We start from the raw sequence: 20385 nt of genomic DNA, 5'->3' as shown, positions 1-20385 counted from the left end.
GAGTGCTCACTGTGTACCAAAGAGTCAAATAACTCTTGGAACGTCCAAAGCAGAAGGAAGTCTGGCAAGAATGTATGATCTGGATTGGGAATGAACCTCAGAGTACGGTGTACAGGAGGCCCTTGGTTCATTCGATTTCTGGCAACGCATAGACCTGTGGAATCTCAGCACTCGTGGGACACTGGGTAGTGGAGGTGGGGCACAGGGAGCTGTAAAGACAGGATGATCATAAATTCAAGGTCTGGACCTGGGGGTTGGGGATTTAGCTCAGTGGTAGAGCTCTTGCCTAGCAAGCTCAAGGCCCTGGGTTCGGTCCCCAGCTCCGAAAAAAAGAAAAAGAAAAAAAAAAAAAAAAAGTCTGGGCCTGGAAAAATGACTGAATGAATAAGAGCCTTGACTGTTCTTCCGGAGAACCTGGTTCGGTTCCCAGCAATCACATGGTGCCTCACAACTGCCTGTAATTCTGATTCTACAGGATCTGATCCCTCTACTGCCCTCTGCAGATACAGAACACACATGGTGCACATACATGCAACCCAAACACCCATATACATAAAATAATATTTTTTCAAAAAGAAATTCAAATTCTTCCTTGGCTTTGTAGAGTTTAAGACCAAACTTTGCTACATAAGACCACACCTCAAAAACAAAACAAAGTGTACCAAATAATAGTTTTTAAAAATTAATTTTAAAAAATATGGATTGGGGTTGGGGATTTAGCTCAGTGGTAGAGCGCTTGCCTAGCAAACGCAAGGCCCTGGGTTCGGTCCCCAGCTCCAAAAAAAAAAAAAGAAAAAAGAAAAAATATATGGATTAATGTTTTGCCTTCACATAGTATGCCTGTGCACCACAAACATGCCTGGTACCCAGAGAGATTAAAAGAAGACATTAGATTCCCTGGAATGGAGGTAGATATGATCCACCACTTGGGTACCAGGAATTGGGGTCCCCTGCAAAATCAATAAATCTTTTTAACCCCTAAGCTATCTCTCCCAAACCCTAAAGATTCGTTTTGTCTTGTCTTCCCCCCCCCCCCCCCCCCCCCCCCGGAGCTGAGGACCAAACCCAGGGCCTTGTGCTTGCTAGGCAAGCGCTCTACCACTGAGCTAAATTCCCAACCTCCCTAAAGATTCTTGTAGAGCTTGTAGCAGAGCATGCTAATGACTTCAGGGTCAGGGTTTCTGAGGTTAATGCTTGCTTATTCTAAGTAAGGTACTAGATTTAATGCCTGGCACAGCAAACAATAAAATAAAGAATAAAAATAAAAACCCTGCCAGTCAGGATAGCAATCCCAGAACTTGGGAGGCAGAGGCAGGTGATCTCTGTGTTTTTGAGGCCAACCTAATCTACATAGAGAGTTCCAGTACAGCCAAGGATACATAGAGAGACTGTATCAAAGCTAAAATAAAATAACAGTTTTTCCTTGGAAGATGGGAAGAGATAACCTAGAAAACTTAGAAATGTCTCTGGGGGATTTCATTGGTAATGACTTTCTTTTCTCTCTTCTCTTTCCTCTATCAGGCAATAATAACATGCTATAGACAAAAACTGTTCAGTGTAAATCATGAACCTATAAAGGCCTTAGAAGGAAGGTTGGAAAAAATATAGGAGCAGGACTGAGGATGTAACTGGCAGTAGAGCATTTCCAAGTATTGCAAGGAGGGTCTGTATTCTGTCTGATGAAAAAAGGTGGATGAAAAGGATTCCACCGGAGTAAAAGATCAGAAACAAAGTAATTCCAGGTGGCCAGAACTGTTACAATCGAAAGGCTACAATAGAACTCTTGTGTTTATCTTTCTCTCAGTGTTAAGAATTGAGCCCAGGGGTTTGGAGATTTAGGTCAGTGGTAGAGCGCTTGCCTAGCAAGCTCAAGGCCCTGGGTTCGGTCCCCAGCTCCGAAAAAAAGAAGAAAGAAAAGAAAAGAATTGAGCCCAGGACTTGACCCAGGGTCCCTCTACCATCAAGCTGTTTCCAGACTCCTAGCATGAACCTGTGGAAAGAGTATTTTCCAACACTGGGGAGGCTGAGGCAAGAGGTGGCATCTGGGCTGCATAGCACGACTCTGTTAAAAGAGGAGAGGGAGAGAGGAGTGCAAAGTAGAAGATGAGTAAGAAGAAATAGCAGAGGGAGGGAGGAAAAGAAGGAACAAAGTTAGGACAGAAACTAATATTACTCCTTAGAAACAGCCGGCAGACACACCCGGGATTGGTAGCAAGTTTCGCGTCAATGTTATCATGGTCACTATTGTAAAGTCCTTGCAGTGAATGTCACTATGTGGTAGACATTGCTCCATGTTCTGGTAATGTTCCAGGAGAGTCTGTAGTTTCATTAATAGTATTATAGGAACGTCAGTTTTCCAGTCTGACTGTCATACTATGATTATGCATAACACATTCTCTGAAGATCGAGAGATGGCAGGGTGGTTAACAGCACTTGTTGATCTCGCAGAGGGCCTGGCTTTCCTTCCTAGCTCCTACAGGGCATTTCTTTTTTTTTTTTTTTTTTTCTCGGAGCTGGGGACCGAACCCAGGGCCTTGCGCTTCCTAGGTAAGTACAGGGCATTTCATAACCACTTGTAACTCCAGCTCCAGACAATCCAACACCCGCGTCTGACCTCTATAGCCACCTGTCTACATGTGGTGCACAAACACAGACACTCACACAAATACATAAAATAAAAACAAATCAATCTCTTTAAAAGTTGTTGGGTTGGGGATTTAGCTCAGTGGAAGAGCGCCTGCCTAGCAAGCACAAGGCCCTGGGTTCGGTCCCCAGCTTCGAAAAAAAGAAAAAAAAAATGTTAAACCATCTTTTATTTTGTTGTCTTGAGAAATGTCCTGGCTGTCCTGGAACTTGCTATGTAGAACAGACTGTCATTGAAATGAAGAGATTTACTGCCTCTGCCTCCTGAGAGCTGGGATTAAAGATCTGGTCCATCTCCACCCAGCAAAAGTGTTAAACTTTTCAAAATAAGCTACGAGTGTAGAGAAACTTGTTACATTGTTTCTATTATCGTTATATTATTATCATTATTCTTTTTAGAATGTAGAGAAACTTGTCATTGTTTTCATTGTTTTTATTATTGTTATCAATTTTTTTTTTGAGGAAGTGTTTCTCTGTGTAACATGCCTGGCTATCCTGGAACACACTCTGTAAACAGTCTGTCCTCTAACACGCCACCACCACCCAGTTAAAACTGTATTTTTGGGGCTGGGGATTTAGCTCAGTGGTAGAGCGCTTGCCTAGGAAGCGCAAGGCCCTGGGTTCGATCCCCAGCTCCGAAAAAAAAAAAAAAAACTGTATTTTTGTTGCTGCCAAGAAATGTTTAACACACACACACACACACACACACACACACACACACATCTATACATCTTCTAAACTACATTATTGAGTCAAGTTTTATTACATTCATTTAAAGTGCACAATTCAATGAGTTTTAGTATATCTGCTGAGTTATCACCATTATTTAATTCTAGAATATGCTCATCATTCAAGAAAGAAATGTTGTAGCCATTAGAACTGCATTCTTCCTCAGCCCCAGATTTCTGTCTTAGAGTTCACATGTTCAATATTTCATACAGATATTCTTGAGCAGAGAGGTCTTTTGTGACTGACTTCTTTAACTCGGCATAACTTATCTAAGGTTTATACTTGCTTTAGCATGTGTATCTTCTTGGAAGAAATTCCTATTCCTAGACAAGGCATAGTACCCTATACCTGTATCATTAACATGAGGGGACAGAGGCAGGAGGATTGCAGAGAGTTTTTAAAAGGGGAGAGCGAAGAGATGACTCTTTCAGAGACCTAGATTTGCTCGCCAGCACCCACACAGCTGCTCACAACCGTCTGTAACAGTAGTTCCAGGGGATCCGGATGCCCTCTTCTGGCTTCCTGGGGTTCCAGGCACACAGACATGCATGTATTCAAAACAACCTTCCCCGTTAGGTAATTAATTCAAAGAAAAAAATTTAAAGCCCCATCTACGCAGATCCCTTGCTTTCGTTTGTTGAAACTATGTAGTCCAAGCTGTTCTCAACCTCATGGCTGTCCCGTCTTAGTTCTGGATGCTGATAACCAGACACCACTATATTCAGTGGGTGCCTGGGTCCTCTGAACAGAGACTCTGGGGTGGGTTTTCAGAGGACGGCCAGTGAATTTCTGATAAGATTTGATGAACACAGTCTCTTAACAGAGGTCAGAGGTTAAGACGATCATAGGAATTCTTTTCTTTTTCTCTCTTTCTTTTATTTATTGAGACAGAATCCCAAATAGATCAGCAGACCAGACAGGTCTCAAATTCTCTATGTGACCAAGGATGCCACTTTTGATCATCCTGACACTATTTCCCAGGTACTGGACTTGTAGGTGTGCACCACCACAATCAATTTATCCCGACCTTCGTATATGCCAGGTAAGCGCTGCACTGGCTGGGTTACATTCCCAGGCTGTGGTTCAGAGGCTCTGTATTGCTGGTTTCATGATCTTTTGTGGTGCTAGAGAGTGAACCCAGAGCCTTACAGTGCACACTAGGCAAGCATTCTGCCTCTGAGCTACAGACCCAGCCTCCTTTTTAAAAACCTTTTATGTATATGAGTGTATACATGTATGTATGTACACCACATATATTCCTGGTGCCACAGAAGACAGAACCTTGGATCCCTGTAACAGGAATTACAGATGGTTGTGAACCACCACGTGGATTCTGAGAATCAAACAGAAGTCCTCTGTAAGAACAAGTGTTCTTAGCCATTGGACCATCTCTCCAGTCCTCTCCTTTTAAGATTTATCTGCTTACTATTTTATGTGAATATGTTTTACCTGTGTGTGTATGTATGTATGTGTGTATATGTATGTATGTATGTATGTATGTATGTATGTATGTGCACTGTGTACATGCCTGTTACCATGGAGATCAGAAAAGGGCATTGGAGCCCCTGAAACTAAAGTTATAGATGGTTGTGAGTGCCCATGTCGGTACTGGGAATTGAGCTTAGGTCCTTTGCAAGAGAGGTAACGCTCTTAGTCACTGAGCCATCTCTCCTGTGCACTGGCCTTGGCAGAGTCTCATTGAACTAACCATGCTGCTTTTGATCAACTCTGGAGTCCAGGCAGGCCTTGAACTAGCTGTTGTCCTCCCGCAGTCCACCCAGTAGCTTGGATTTCCCGCCTGTGCCACCAGCCCCGGCTCCTCTTTACTTTCTCGGTGGTATTTACTGACACTACACCTTCATTCGGATGAAGTCCAATTTGCCGATCTCTTTTTTTTTTTTTTTTTTTTTGGTTCTTTTTTTTCCAGAGCTGGGGACCGAACCCAGGGCCTTGCGCTTCCTAGGTAAGCGCTCTACCACTGAGCTAAATCCCCAGCCCCGTTGCCCATCTCTTTTATCACTTGTGATTTTGGTGTCTCTCGGATTAGCGCTTGTTACCTACTACCCCTGGGCTAGTACTGCCCGTGTGCCAGGAGCAACAGTAAGCAGGGCCATGGCTTCTGCATCAGCTCCTGCCTCCAGGTTCCTGCCCTGTCTGAATTTCTGCCCTGACTTCCCTGGGTGATGGACCATGCTGTAGACACATAAGCCAAAACAAACAGCTTCCTCCCCAGGCTGATTTTGATCAGGGTGTTTCTATCACAGCATAGAAACCCTCAGTAAGACTCCCAGCACAGTGTACAAGAAATGCATTCATTTTCCCTTCACTGATGTTCATGGAAACATGCTCGCCTTTCTGCTCCCTGTGTTCTGGTTGCATACGCAACCACTTTCAACATAAAAGTTACTAATCGGGGTTGAGGATTTAGCTCAGTGGTAGAGCGCTTGCCTACCAAGCGCAAGGCCCTGGGTTCGGTCCCCAGCTCCGAAAAAAAAAAAAAAAAAGAAAAAAAAAGTTACTAATCTAATTTTATAGTGTTATTTATTCTTTTTTTTAAAAAAATTATGGGCTGGGGATTTAGCTCAGTGGTAGAGCGCTTACCTAGGAAGCACAAGGACCTGGGTTTGGTCCCCAGCTCCAAAAAAAAGAACCAAAAAAAAAAAAATTTATTTATTTTATGTATGTGAATACACTGTCACTGTCTTCAGACACACCAGAAGAGGGCATCAGATCCCATTATAGATGGTTGTGAGACACCATGTGGTGGCTGGGAATTGAACTCAGGACCTCTGGAAGAGCAGCCAGTGCTTTTAACCACTGAGCCATCTCTCCAGCCCCATGTTATCCATTCTTAATGTGTGTATGGGAGCACTATTCATCCAATGACACACATGTGGAGGGCAGAGGACAACATCATAGAGCTAGTTCTCCCCTTCCACCTTTGCATGGGTTCCAGACAGTGAACTCAGGTCCTCAGGCTTACAAGGCAAACTTCTTTACCTGGTAAGCCATCTTGCAGGTCCTTGTCTTGTTTGGTTTTGTGATGATGAGAATTGAACTTGAAGGCCAGATGGTGGTGATGATGGTGGTGGCGGTGGCAGCGGAGGCGGTGGTGGCGCATGCCTTTAATCCCAAGCACCCACAGGACTGCTCATAGCCCCTGTAATCCACTCTTTTCTGGCCTTCTCAGGTTTCTTTCTGTGTAGACATGGCATACTGATACATACACACAAACACATACACAGACACACAAACATGTAAATACAAATAATTGAAAATAAAATCTAGGGGTTGGGGATTTAGCTCAGTGGTAGAGCGCTTGCCTAGCAAGCGCAAGGCCCTGGGTTCAGTCCCCAACTCCGGAAAAAAAAAAAAAAAAAAAGAAAATAAAATAAAATCTAAAGGGAAAGAAAGAAGTGGAAAAATTAGGTCTGGGAATGTAGCTCACTTGGCGAAGCACTTGCCGTCCTGGGTTCAATTCTCAGTGCCATAGGGGGGAGGAAAAGAAAACAGAAAGAAAAAACTAGAGCCAGGTTAGTAGCACTATAGTGTAGCTGTTTCTTTCTGTCAGCCGCCGTCATCATTTTGGTCATGGAGTAGACCGGCTGCAATCATGCCCGTGAAATCCTAAAGATAAATCACAAGGCTCGCCAACCCCACAAGGTTATATGGGAGGTAAACATCTGCTGGTTGAGGTAGTGGAACTCTTTGGTGATGCGTTTCTTTCCTGAATCATCCATGCCGGGGATGGAGTCCTGGAAACACAGATGTCCACAGCTACTCTTGCTCTTACAAGCAGTTCCGATAACAAGAGGTCACAAGTTAGCCTTGAACAGAGTGGATAGACATAACAAAGAAAAAGGAGAAAGCTGGGCTGGCAGGATGACTCTGTGGATAAAGGAGCTTGCCACCAAGGCTGACCCTGAGTTCCACCCCTGAGACCCACACAGTAGGAGAAAAAAACCAGCCTCCTTCAAGTTATCCTCTGAACTCTACACACATGCTATAGTACTCACACACATGTGCTGTGGTACTCACATACATGTGCTGTGGTGCTCACATACATGTGCTGTGGTGCTCACATACATGTGCTGTGGTGCTCACATACATGTGCTGTTGTGCTCACACACATGTGCTATGGTGCTCACACACATATGCCGTGGTGCTCAGACACATGCTATTGGTGCTCACACACATGTGCTGTGGTGTTCACATACATGGGCTATGATGATTAGGCTTCCCTCCAACAAGTAAATAAATATGATTAAAAAAACAAAAAAAGGGGCTGGGGATTTAGCTCAGTGGTAGAGCGCTTACCTAGGAAGCGCAAGGCCCTGGGTTCGGTCCCCAGCTCCGGAAAAAAAAGAACCAAAAAAAAAAAAAACAAAAAACAAAAAAAACAAAAACAAAAAAAAAAAAAAAAAAGGAGAGAAAGCAATAAAATCCAATAAAGCCTGTAACAAAGATTTGCTAACAAGGATGAAAGCTTCTGCCCGGTCTCCTTGCAAGGAGGCTTATCTCAGCCTGTGTCATGGTTCATATCAGTAATTCAGGCATGGAGAGTTCTAAAGGGCCCCGGGCTACGGACTGTGTTTAAGGTTGTTCACTGACTTAACTGATTGTTTTAGTATGTATTTCCCAACTAATAAGCATGGCTGTTTTGTGGACCTTCACTTTCAGGAGTTACTTATTCACCTTCCACTTCCAAAAAACCAAAACAAAACAAAAAAAAAAAAAAAAACAAACAAACCAAAAAACCAACAACAAAAAAACCAACCAACCAATTAAGAATGAGCAGGCACTGCATCCACCTGTAATTATGCAAAAACAGGCTTACTTTGAGTCAAGGTGTCACTATGTAGCCCTGGCTTTATAGAGCATAGGACCTCACAGTCCTCTGTCTGCCTCTGCCTCCAGAGTGCTGGGATTAAAGGTAGATGCTACTTTACTTGGCTTCAAACTCAAGAGGTGAAGATGATCTGATTGTCCAATCCTGCTGCCTGTACTTCCTTCCCAAGTGCTGGGTTTATAGCCCTGCACCACTATGCCTGGTCTATGTAGTCATACAGTGCTGGGTTCGGGGAAGTCTAGGGCTTAGTGTGTATTAGACAAGTACTCTACCAACTAAGCTACATCCCCAGCCCAGTTACTAATATCATCAAAGCTTTAATCATATTAGAAGTGAGGAGTGGATGGGAGTACACGGGAAACTGCAGAAGAGCTCTCTCAGTGCTCAGGGGACTGAGGTAAGAGATTTATTTCAAGTTTGAGATGAGCGTGGATACAAAGTGAATCTCTATGGAAATAAAAAGAAGGAAAGAAAGGAGGAAAGGACGGAGGGAGGGAAGAGCATGAGATAGTTAAACTAAAGAAAGCTATACAAAGAGTAAGGCAGAGAGTAGCGAGTGTGAAGACAAACCACTTGATGAGCTTTGCTTTTGTCTTTTTTAAAAAAGATTGGGCTGGAGAGATGGCTCAGAGGTGAAGAGCACTGACTGCTCTCCCAGAGGTGCTGAGTTCAAATCCTGGCAACCACATCGTGGCTCACAACCATCTGTAATGGGCATCCGACACCCTCTTCTGGTGTGTCTGAAGACAGTGATAGTGTATTCATATACCTAATATAAATAAATATTTAAAAAAGATTACACACACACACACACTGTAGCGGTCTTCAGACACACCAGAAGAGGTCATCAAATCTCATTACAGATAGTTGTGAGCCACCATGTGGTTGCCGGGATCTGTACTCAGGACCTCTGGAAGAGCAGTCACTGCTCTTAACCACTGAGCCATCTCTCCAGCCCATGCTTTTGTCTTAAGGATGAAGCTAGACAGGATGCACTTTATACATGAATGAAATTGGCAAAGGACAAGTCCAATAAGTGTTAAGGAAAAGGGGGTACACGGCTATGGTGGAACCCGAATTAAAAGGCTTTGGGTAGGGGTTGGGGATTTAGCTCAGTGGTAGAGCGCTTGCCTAGCAAACGCAAGGCCCTGGGTTCGGTCCCCAGCTCCGAAAAAAAGAAAAAAGAAAAAAAAAAAAAAAAGGCTCTGGGTATCCTGTTTCTGACACACAGGCACTCATAAACACACAGGCCACTGGATGTCTCAGGCAGAGAAAGTCATGATAGATTGGCTTTTTTTTTTTTTTAAACAATCACAGACTGTGGAGAATATCTGTAAGGCCTTCGTTGTTATACAGGCTAGAGCTGATGGTTATTCAAATGCAGATGGGACGGCAGAAGTGGCAAAAGAGTGTGAGAGCCATTCTGAACAGGGAGGTGTGGGAGGCGGGGTTGTGAGGGGTGGTGTGATTTACTGCACATGTGTATAAGGTCTACAGGAGATGGGATAGCTAGAGGAGACCTATGTTTCCTAACTTAGTACAGTTGCTATGCACAGCCTGGAAGACACTGGGAAGGGTGCAGGCTTGGATAGAAAGGTTCTAAGTAAGGGTCTGACCGCCGCTTGGATGTCAGGATGCAGCAAGCCTACCTCTGTATGTAGTCCATCCCCTCCCAGGCTATGGGTCCTATGGGTCACATGGCTCTGTAGCCATCATTCCCAGTCCATCCTCTGAGGGGCTCCCATTTACCCCGTTTAAGAAAATGCTGACTGTAGGCTCCTGAACCTGGAGCTCCGGCTCCTTTACTCATTGTTATTGTACCTCACCCAGATCGCCTGGGACATAGTGTGTCCTTTATAAATGTTTGTTAGACGGGGAGCAAAGAAGAAAAAATGAAATGACACTGCTTCCTTAGATCGCAGCACTGGTAGCTTTGCTCAACAGTTTGTAAATATGTTAAAAATCATTCTAATACCATTTAAGATGGATCAAAAACCTTAATTTAGGGCTGGAGAGATGGCTCAGTGGTTAAGAGCAGTGGCTGCTCTTCCAGAGGTCCTGAGTTCAAATCCTAGCAACCACATGGTGGCTCACAACCATCTGTAGGGGATCCGATGCCCTCTTCTGGTGTGTCTGAGACAGCTACAGTGTACTCATATATATTAAATAAATAAATAAATCTTTTAAAAGAAAAAACCCTTAATTTAAAACCTGAAACACTGACACTTCTAGAAGACATAGGGGATATACCCTTCAAGATATTGGTGTGCAAGAACTTTTTGGATAGAACACCAACAGCACCAGAAGTAACCATCATCATCAGACCGGACTCTATGAGAAAATAAAGAGTTGCAAAGGAAATAATGGGCAGAGTTAACAAACAGCACACAGGATGGGAGAAAATCTGTATCAGCTACTCTTCAGATACAGGGCTAATAGCCAGAGATGACAAGAATCGCAGAAACTAAATGCCAAGGAAATAAAACTCGAACCAATAAATGGGCAAATGTACTGAATGGAGTCTAAAAACAAACAAACAAACAAACAAAACAAACGCAACAAAACAAAACAGCAACTATTTTTAAAAGTGTTCGGGGGCTGGAGAGATGGCTCAGCGGTTAAGAGCACCCGACTGCTCTTCCAGAGGTCATGAGTTCAATTCCCAGCAACCACATGGTGGCTCACAACCATCTGTAAAGAGATCCGATGCCCTCTTCTGGTGTATCTGAAGACAGCTACAGTGTACTTATATATAATAAATAAATAAATCTTTAAAAAAAAAAGTGTCCAATATCCCAGCCATTCGGGAAATGCAAACTCTAACTACTCTGAGATAGCATCTCACCCCATTCACAGTGGCTAACATCAACAAATCTGACAACAGATGTTGGAAAGGATGTGGAATTCTCACTGTCACTGTTAGGGGGAGCTCAAACTAGCACAGCCATGGTGAAAATCAGTTTGGAGATTTTTCTCCTATGACCCCACTATTTCATTCCCGGATCTATACCCAGAGAACAACACACCCTACCATAGAGTTATCTGCACTGCCATATTTATCGCTGCCCTATTCACTAGACCAAGGAGTTGGAGCCAGCCTCGTTGTTCCTCAACAGATGAATAGATAGTGAAGAATTGGTCTGTATGTAAAATGGAATACTATTCAGCTCTGAAGAAAAATGTAATCACAAAATTTGTGGAAAGATGGAAGCATTTGGAATGTATAATATTGAGCAAGGTATAAAATTTTTTGCCACCTACTTTAAATAAGGGTTCAACCTCTCCTCTAGCCCACCACCCAGCAGAGAAACGTTATTAGGATGAGGGGGAGTGGACCTGTTCAGCAATAGTTCTTTGGGGGTGAGCTCGATCTTCTTTGGCAGCAGTTCAGTCCTGTAGCAAACACCATATACGACTAAGTAGCTGCAGACCAGTCCTCTAGGCACTTCACAAGGTCACATAATCTTAAAAAAAAAAACATGCATATTCTCCCCCATACGCAGAGTCTGGACAATGATATATGTATTTATATAAACAACTGTACATGTGGATTCAGTTTAAGATGTAGAAAAGAGGACAGGGATGAGGTAGGATTAATGCAGGGAATGAAGAAGGGTTATGAAAGAGAAAAAAAGCTAACTGACATCTAATTCTAACTCTCTGGTGGATGTTTTGTTTCCAGCAGTGGACAGGTGCATAAAATACATTCTATAAAGAAAGTATAAAATTCAGCTGAAGCACCAAGCCTCCGCTCCAAATGGCTACTGTAACTACAAGTTCACTGAGGCCTACTGTTTTTGGATCTGGTTAATTTCATTCTGTGGTATCTTTTTTTTTATTTGTAACATGTTTTTTATAATAACATTTAAAATTTGTTTAAAAAGTTAAAGACATTTTAAAATCAAGTATTGAAACTTTTCAATCATTTCAAGTAGCATTTTGAAACCTTTTGTTTTTGCATTTTGTGTTGAAACAGATGGGGTTATATTTAGAAACGGAACACAAAGTTTGTATGAATTTTTAAGACTCAATATACAGGAAAGAAGTACTGCTCCGGCCGCCTTAACCTGTACCCACTGCTTGCCCCATCTCTCTAGGGCCCAGTGACCACTGGATTACTATGGGGGAGGAGCACATTTGGAGTGGGCAAAGACTTAGGTTTAGGGGAAGGAAGGGCAGGAGGCTGAGGCAAAGTATGCTCTGAGCTGGTGGCTACAGAGAACAGGTGAGCTCATGGTACTCTAGTTCTTTCATCTCTTGTATCACTTGGGATCTGCAAGTCTACCAATGGCAATTGACCAGTGAAGGTCACAGAGATGAAGAAGTTCTTGAGGGCATGCGCAGATAGGTCTGAGTGAGAAAGTAACTATTAACTGGAAAATCTGAGGCTGGAGACATGGCTGGGCAGTTAAGAGCACATACTGCAGATGAACCAAGTTTCATCCCCAGCACACACGTTAGGACCTCACTTCCAGGGAATCCAACAACACCCTCTTCTGGCCTCTGGGGCACCAGGAATGCACACAGTGTGCATACATACATGCAGGCTAACATTTGCACATATAGGATAAAGCTAAGTAAATCATGAGCCGAGTACAGTGGTGCACGCCTCTGATCCTAGCTCTTGGGAGGCAGAGGCAAAGGGATCTCTGAAATGTGAAACCACCCTGGTCTATACTGCATCCAGGGCTACAGCATGAATACATATACTCATTCCCTGGAATGTTACCCCAAGGATTGTGCTTTCGGTAGTAGTAGGGGTAGGGAGTCCTTTCCAGGGACCCTCACTTTGTACTCTCTCTCTCTTTTTTTAAAGATTTATTTATTTATTTTATGTGTATGAGTACACTTTAATCCATCTTCAGACACACCAGAAGAGGGCATCAGATCCCATTACAGATGGTTGTGAGCCACCATGTGGTTTCTGGGAATTGAACTCAGGACCTCTGAAAGAGCAGTCGGTGCTCTTAACCACTGAGCCATTTCTCCAGCCCCACTTTGTACTATTAAACACACATGGCTTGTACCCTTATCTCTGTAGAAAGAGCTCCCTGAGGCTGAGTCACACCAGTGTCTGGATTCTGTAGAAGGTGTGTGGATCTACCAGATCAGAGGCAGCTACTGTACAAGGCCAACGTCAGTGGCAGTCATGTCTGCGAGGAAAGTTAAAGTGACATCGCCCTGGACAGAGACTGGAGTCTCGGAAAGTGCAGAAGTCAATAGTTGCTGCATCAGTCTGGCTGACGGTCAAACCGAAGCATTGTGATGTGGAAATGGCGTTTCAGAGGTAATGTATTTGACCTGATTGATCCGTGACATCAGTGTCTGGCTTGTCCGCTTTGGCATTTCTCCACCCTTAACTCTGCTTGTATCCTCTTTTTTTTTTTTTTTAAGATTTATTTATTTATTTCATGTATTGAGTACACTGTCGCTGTCTTCAGACACACCAGAAGAGGGCATCGGATCCCATTACAGATGATTGTGAGTCACCATGTGGTTGCTGGGAATTGAACTCAGGACTTCTGAAGAGCAGTCAGTGCTCTTAACTACTGAGCCACCTCTCCAGCCCTCCAATGTATTTATTTCTTGATTGTGTGCATGTGTATGGCATGGCTGTGGAGGTCAAAGGATAGCATAACGAGGCTATTATTTATCACCAGTTGGTCAGTTTTGGTGGAAAATACCTTTATTTGCTGAACCATCACACAGGATCTAGGTTTGCTATTTTTTTAATTCTTTTTTTTAAAGTATTTATTTTGTATATGAGTATTCAGTTGCTGTCCTCAGACACACCAGAAGAGGGCATCAGATCCAATTACAGATGGTTGTGAGCCACCACGTGGTTGCTGGGAATTGAACTCAGGACCATTGGAAGAGCAGTCAGTGTTCTTAGCCATTGAGCCATCTCTCCAGCTCCCTTTTTTAAAATTCTAACATTTATTTTTTTTTCCTTGGGGAAGGAGGGCCCATGCTGCAGGGCACATGTGGAAGTCAAAGGAGAACTGGTGAGAGTTTATTCTAGCCTCAGTACCATGTGCAAACTGAGGCTCGAACTCAGGCAATTAGGCACACACCTTTCATCCTGGCACTTGGCACTTGGGAGGTGGCAGAAGCAGGTGGATCTCTGTGAGTTCCAGGCTGGCCAGAGCTACACGTGCACACGCGCGCGCGCGCGCGCGCGCGCACACACACACACACACACACACACACACACACACACAGATCAAACAAAAAAACGCAGGTTATCAGACCTGAGAGCAAGTGTTTTTACCTACAGAGACAGTTCCCTGACCCCTGGGTTTGTTTTCTGACCATAGAGGATCTAATAACACTCTAGGTATTTGTAGGCCCCACAGAATGTTTTAGCCTGCCCTGGTGTGGTGGTATACTTCCATACTCAGTATCTAAGGAGTAGAGAGGCAGGAGGATGCAGAGAATTCTAATGCTAGCCTTCACTACATTCATGCCAATTTCCAACACACACACACACACACACACACACACACACACACACAAACACACACACACACAGGCACACACAGACACACACACAGGCACACACAGACACACACACACACACACAGGCGCACACAGGCGCACACAGACACACAGACACAGACACACACACCAGAGAATCCCATAGGATAAATAGAACAAAGACAGGGAGGAGAGGGAAAGAGACAGAAACCTTAACAGGAATCCTCCCAACTCAAAGCTTCCACAACTCTGCATTACCGAAGACCAGGATACCATTGGAGCCAAGAAAAATGACTCAAAGCAGTCACATTCACAGTAGCATAGCAGAGCAATTTCTTCATATACAATAGGGTTAGTGTTCTGAGACCTTAAGGCTCAATGCTCCCTCTGCAGTAAAGCTCCTCCCTTTCCCTGGAAGACAGAGTCTACCAGCAAGTTGCTGGGCAAGATGGTGAGTTAGTCATGGTGTTACCAAGGTGACCAGAACCTTATCCAACAAAGCACTTGAACCCAGGACTCATGGATGCTAGATAATGTTCCGGCTGCCATGTCCAGTGTTTTCGCTCTTTATTCTTTGGTTTGTTTGTTTGTTTGCTTGTTTGTTAAAACAGGATCTCATGTAGCCCAGGCTGGCCTTGAATTCCTAGTCCTTCCGCTTGTCAATCCCAAGTACTAGCATTTTCAGCATGTGCCATCTTGCCAGGCTCTAGTCTTTGCTATCTGCCCCTCTTTGCTCCTATTTTTTCGGACTGTAATGGAGATCTCAAGCAACATTCACCACCACCACCACCCCCCCCCCCGTCTCTCTCTCTCCCCAAGCCCTTTGTTCCTCCCCCTTGCTTCCTTTGGATGTTACCTAGTCATCAGGTCCCCACCCTGCCACCCATTCCCCCGTAGTTACCTCTGTTCTGGCTTATCCTTCTATCTCACTGCACATCCCTGATTCCGACTCCACCTCTTCCTGCTGGTCTCTGTCTGTGTCAGCCTGTCCCTGTGTCTCACGGCAGCTGCTTGTGCTTTGTCCTTCTGCCCATCATGCTTCCTGCTCCTATACAGCAAACCTTCCTCATGCCTGCCTCTCCCATCTCTGTCCCATTTCCACCTCTCCTCCCACTGTTAATCTCTCCGTTCACCACTGTCTCCCCATCTCCCCTGAGTCTGCTTTAGTATTTTGATGTCTACGTGAGTTGGCCCTTTCTTGGGGTTGCTTTCTACCTACATCCCTATTTTTCTTGCCTTTTTTGTTTGTAATCATTTTACCAATGCTATGATTTGGGTTCCTCTCGGTCTCTGTAACAACTTTTCTCAATAAATCTGCTGAAGCTTTGCTCTTCCTTACCCTCGAGATCTCTTTGCCTGGATATTCTCTATAGGTTTAATCTTTCTCTCTTCTTCCCAGACCTCTCTCTGTGCACATCTGTCTTCCTCATCCTTTTTGTCTTTCACTCCCCTCACTTCTGTGTGTGTGTATGTGTGTGTGTGTGTGTGTGTGTGTGTGTGTGTGTGTGTGTGTGTATGTGTGTAGCAGGCTGGCCTCAACTCAGATCCACCTGTCTCTGTCTGTTCAGCACATCCTACTGGCCTGTGCTACTAGGACTGGCTCCCTTCACTTCTTTTTTTTTTTTTTTTCTTTTCTTTTTTTCGGAGCTGGGGACCGAACCCAGGGTCTTGCGCTTGCTAGGCAAGCGCTCTACCACTGAGCTAAATCCCCAACCCCTCCCTTCACTTCTTTACAGCGCCTTTTTTTCCTTCCTTTCATCCTTTTTCAAGACAGGGTTTCTCTGTATAGCTTTGGCTGTCCTGGAGCTCACTCTATAGATCAGGCTGGCCTCAGAGATCTATCTGCTTCTGCCTCCCAAGTGTTGGGATTAAAGACCACCACTGCCCGGCTTGGCCCGCTTTTCAAAAGCCCTTCCTGCCTCTTCTTTTTTTTTTTTTTCTTTTCTTCTTTTTTTCCAGAGCTGGGGACCGAACCCAGGCCTTGCACTTGCTAGGCAAGCGCTCTACCACTGAGCTAAATCCCCAACCCCCTGCCTCTTCTTTTTGCTTCTGCATTTCTTTTATTTTTTTAGAGATTTATTTATTTTATGTTTATGAGTACACTGTAGCTGTCTTCAGATACACCAGAAAAGGGCATCAGATCTCATTACAGATGGTTGTGAGCCACCATGTGGTTACTGGGAATTGAACTCAGGACCTTTGGAAGAGCAGTCAGTGCTCTTAACCGCTGAGCCATCCCTCCGGCCCTCCTGTACCTTTTCTATCGATGATGAAGAGCTATCACTTTCTGCCCTGCCATTCAGTACAACAGTGACCTTAATCTGCTCTTCAGTTCTGTATTCTAGGCATCCTGACTAGAAAGGGAGGAGATAAGCAATGGGAGACTTGGCTGCAGAGACAGGGAGGAGAGAGGCTTCAGGACTCCAGAAGAGGGCCAGCCAGCTACCCTGATCCTCCAGGAGGACATGGGAGGCTCCTCTGCCCTGCTCTGCCTCTACTTCAATGTTCGAAACACCAAAGCCATGAAAAGCTTTGCACTGGGTGATCACACAGGATATATTAGTCTTTTCTATGGTTCAGGGCTTCTGTGCTGCCTTAGGAGACATACCACATCCATCTAAGAATTTACATTTCTGGGGGTGGGGATTTAGCTCAGCGGTAGAGCACTTGCCTAGCAAGCGCAAGGCCCTGGGTTCGGTCCCCAGCTCTGAAAAAAAGAAAAGAAAAAAAAAAGAATTTACATTTCTTTTAAAAGGTCAGAAGCTAAAGGCTGTACACAGTAGAGTAGGGTTGAGTATAATCTGGGGACTTGCAGTCTGACCAGGGGATCGGAAGTATCAGTAGCAACTGCTGTGGCCTGGCTTCTGTCTGTCACTGGTACTGCCATGTCCCTCCCTCCCAGCAACAGATAATGTTTCTTGTGTTCTTATCTCATTTCCAGAATAAATGAAGTTTCTCTGCTTCTGGCTCTGGCCCCCTCCATGCCAGGCCTCTCTGATTCTAGAAGGACCTCTTCTCCCGGTGTTTGTCCTTACGCAGGAGCAAAGGAATTCAGTGAGCAGTAGCCTAGGTTTGCACATAGCTACTAACCGCCAAATTTCTTCTTGGATCTTGGAAAGGGGAGAGAAGTGAGTTACCTGAAAAAGGTCCTGAGACACTGATGATACAGTTTAGCCCTTGCTACACAGTAAACTATGCAGTGGGTTACCACCTCCTCTTCCCAGCCCCACCTCCCTGAGGGTTGACAGAAGAGAAAACCTCCATGCCTTTCAGACTGAGAGTGGAATTGTTCCTGGTGACAGGCTCACATGTCTTGGTTTGCTGAGTCTCCTTGTGCACAAGGATAAATGGGTAGGGCCGAGGCTGCAAGACATCCTTGATCAGAATTCGAACTCCCAATGAGATGCTTATGCTACCCACCGTGACCAGCCCAGTTCCACAAAGGATGACCAGAGCAAGAGACACCTGGTAGTGCTGCTGAAACAACCACAGACTCATCCATCCCAGAGGTAGAAGGCGGAAGAGGACCAGGGTGGTCAGGGTGGCCCAACTGCTTACTCTGAAGGCCAAGGATGAGGCCTTATGGGAGAGCAGCAGCAGCTTCCGTAGATGCAGACAGATGGAGTTCAGCTCCAGAAGTAGAGATACCATAGAGAAGCCCACAAAGTGGCCAGACACAACGGCGGTGCTGAGGCAGCTCACTACCTGCAAGCAAGGTTCCAAGTCAGAGGACTTTGCATGACCTGAACCCCCAGTATCCTGATCCTTACTGGGGACAGCCAAGCATTTCCCCCCACTTTCCGTCTCATCCTTCGTGCTAGTAGCTTTTAAAAAGTATCTATTTATGTATTTTTATTTATTCACTTTATATTACCCAAGCATTTTTTTCTTTTCTTTTCTTTTCTTTTTCTTTTTTTTTTTTTTTTCGGAGCTGGGGACCGAACCCAGGGCCTTGCACTTGCTAGGCAAGCGCTCTCCACTGAGCCAAATCCCCAACCCCTACCCAAGCATTTTTTAGGACTCCCTCCAATCCTGACCTTTCTGCTGACCCGTATCTAGTGGCATGAGTGGCCCTGGACCAGAGACTCTCTCACCCCAAAGCCACACTATTTGCATAGCACACCCTACCTTTCATTTCTGGCCTTTTCTGCCTCATTCCCACATCCTAAACTGAATTTGGCGATTTCATGGTTAGCTGGAGGTTTGTGGGAGATCCAAACTCCTTGGGCAGTGCCCAGGAGGGGCTAGCAGTCAAAACCTCTCTCCGATTCAGTCCAAGACAAGGAAAATAGATTTTCAGGGGGCTTTGTGGGAAAGTCAGAGGACAGGACACTGAAGAGAGAGGTTGGGCCCTTGAGTTTGGCACGCTCCCTTTCTGTCTAGACTCTCCCTTCAGAGTCTTACCACTAGGTGGTGGCAGAGAAGGTCCCAGGCCTGGGCCAACGTCTGATTCCACAGCATGTCAACTCCGTCTGCCACGAAATAACCTGCGGCCACCAGAGAGGACTATGAGGCACCTCACTCGGAGCTGATGCCCAGCCTAGAGAAATGTCTCAAGTCCCACTTTTCTCAGGTCCTTAATTACAGCAAACCTCCAGCACCATCTGCTCCATTCCAAAGAGGGGGAGGGATCTAGAATTCCTGTTCCAACAAGGTCTTTCCTGATTCAGCCTTTTCTGTACACTCACCCACTGACACTGCTACTAGGACCCGTGCCCACGATGGGTGATCATAAATCGGGTCGGTGACCATCTGAGGAAACAGCCACAGCCTGGAGAAGATGAGGAGCTAAGGTCAATTTCTCCAAGACCTAGATCCATTCTCCCACTAGATACTCCCACCCATCTACAACTCAAACCAGTTTCAGACTTTGAAGACCTCTCATTCACTCCAAAAGGTACCCATCCAGGGTTCCAACCTCAGTCTTTCAGGCCCTCTTCTCCACCCCCACCCCTCAGTGTTTTGTCAGTCCCCAAGTTCCGCACCCGACCAGTGCCCCTGTTCCAGAGAGTAGGCTGTGCATCAGCGAAACGAAAATGTTCCGCCACATCCAGCGGTCCCGAACGGATTCCGGGGTGGGCATCAGCTGCAGCCCCCAGTGCAGTCCCTGAAACGCCGCGAAGGAGGCGCCAGCCACAAGGAGTCCCCCGGATGCCATGGTCTGGCAGGTCAGCTAGGTTTCAGTCTGTGTCTTTGATCCTGGTACCCGATGCCCGGAACCTCGAATGGCCCCGGAGGAGTTGGGATCTGTCTTTTCCACCTGGCTGTGCCGGGGGCTTCTTGGCCTGCATTATCTAGCGTGTTGTAACTTTCCCGGCTTGTCCACGCCCCCATTCCTTGGCTGAACAGTGATTGGCGCAGCTGTGGGGCCACCGCCTGTGGAGCCACGGAACGGATGGCGTCCCGCCCCTGCCTGGAGATAGCAGTTTGGGGGCTTCCTGGCATCAAGTTCGGCCACCGAGTTCAGAGCCCTTCCAAAACAGCACTAGAGGTCTTCTCCAACGCCACTAGTCTCCAAACCCCTTGGAGTTCCAGAAAGACGCCTAGTCTACCCCCACCTGATAAGGCTGGGGCTCCGCCCCACTAACTTTCACCTTCTGTTCTTGTTCCCTCATCTCTCACCTACTGGTCATCCTTACCCACAGACCAGAAGGTACAGGGCCAACAGAGCCAACCCCTAGGGGCCC

General features: G+C 45.4%; 1 protein-coding gene across 8 annotated transcripts; it reads right to left on the bottom strand.

Annotated features, from left to right (window-relative positions):
* Positions 1-17235: 17235 nt before the first annotated feature.
* Tlcd2 (TLC domain containing 2) lies at positions 17236-20030 on the bottom strand. 8 transcript variants are annotated; one of them, XM_087573680.1, is made up of 6 exons: positions 19684-20030; positions 19387-19469; positions 19103-19185; positions 18257-18403; positions 17965-18061; positions 17236-17808 (listed from the first exon to the last, which is right to left on the bottom strand). In XM_087573680.1, the coding sequence occupies exons 1-6, from the start codon at positions 19854-19856 to the stop codon at positions 17765-17767; spliced, it is 627 nt and encodes a 208-aa protein (XP_087429806.1). In that variant the 5' UTR covers positions 19857-20030; the 3' UTR covers positions 17236-17764. The 8 variants fall into 8 exon arrangements, 7 of the variants coding, with proteins under 7 accessions (XP_087429806.1, XP_087429805.1, XP_087429804.1 ...); XM_087573679.1 differs by having other exon boundaries at positions 17236-17405; XM_087573678.1 differs by having other exon boundaries at positions 18164-18403; positions 19684-20029.
* Positions 20031-20385: the final 355 nt, after the last annotated feature.

This window comes from Rattus norvegicus, chromosome 10, assembly GCF_021556685.1.
Source record: "Rattus norvegicus strain SHRSP/BbbUtx chromosome 10, alternate assembly SHRSP_T2T, whole genome shotgun sequence".
Lineage (NCBI taxonomy): Eukaryota > Metazoa > Chordata > Mammalia > Rodentia > Muridae > Rattus > Rattus norvegicus.
The sequence above is the reverse complement of the archived record's forward strand: the minus strand, read 5'-3'. Positions and strand labels throughout refer to the sequence as shown.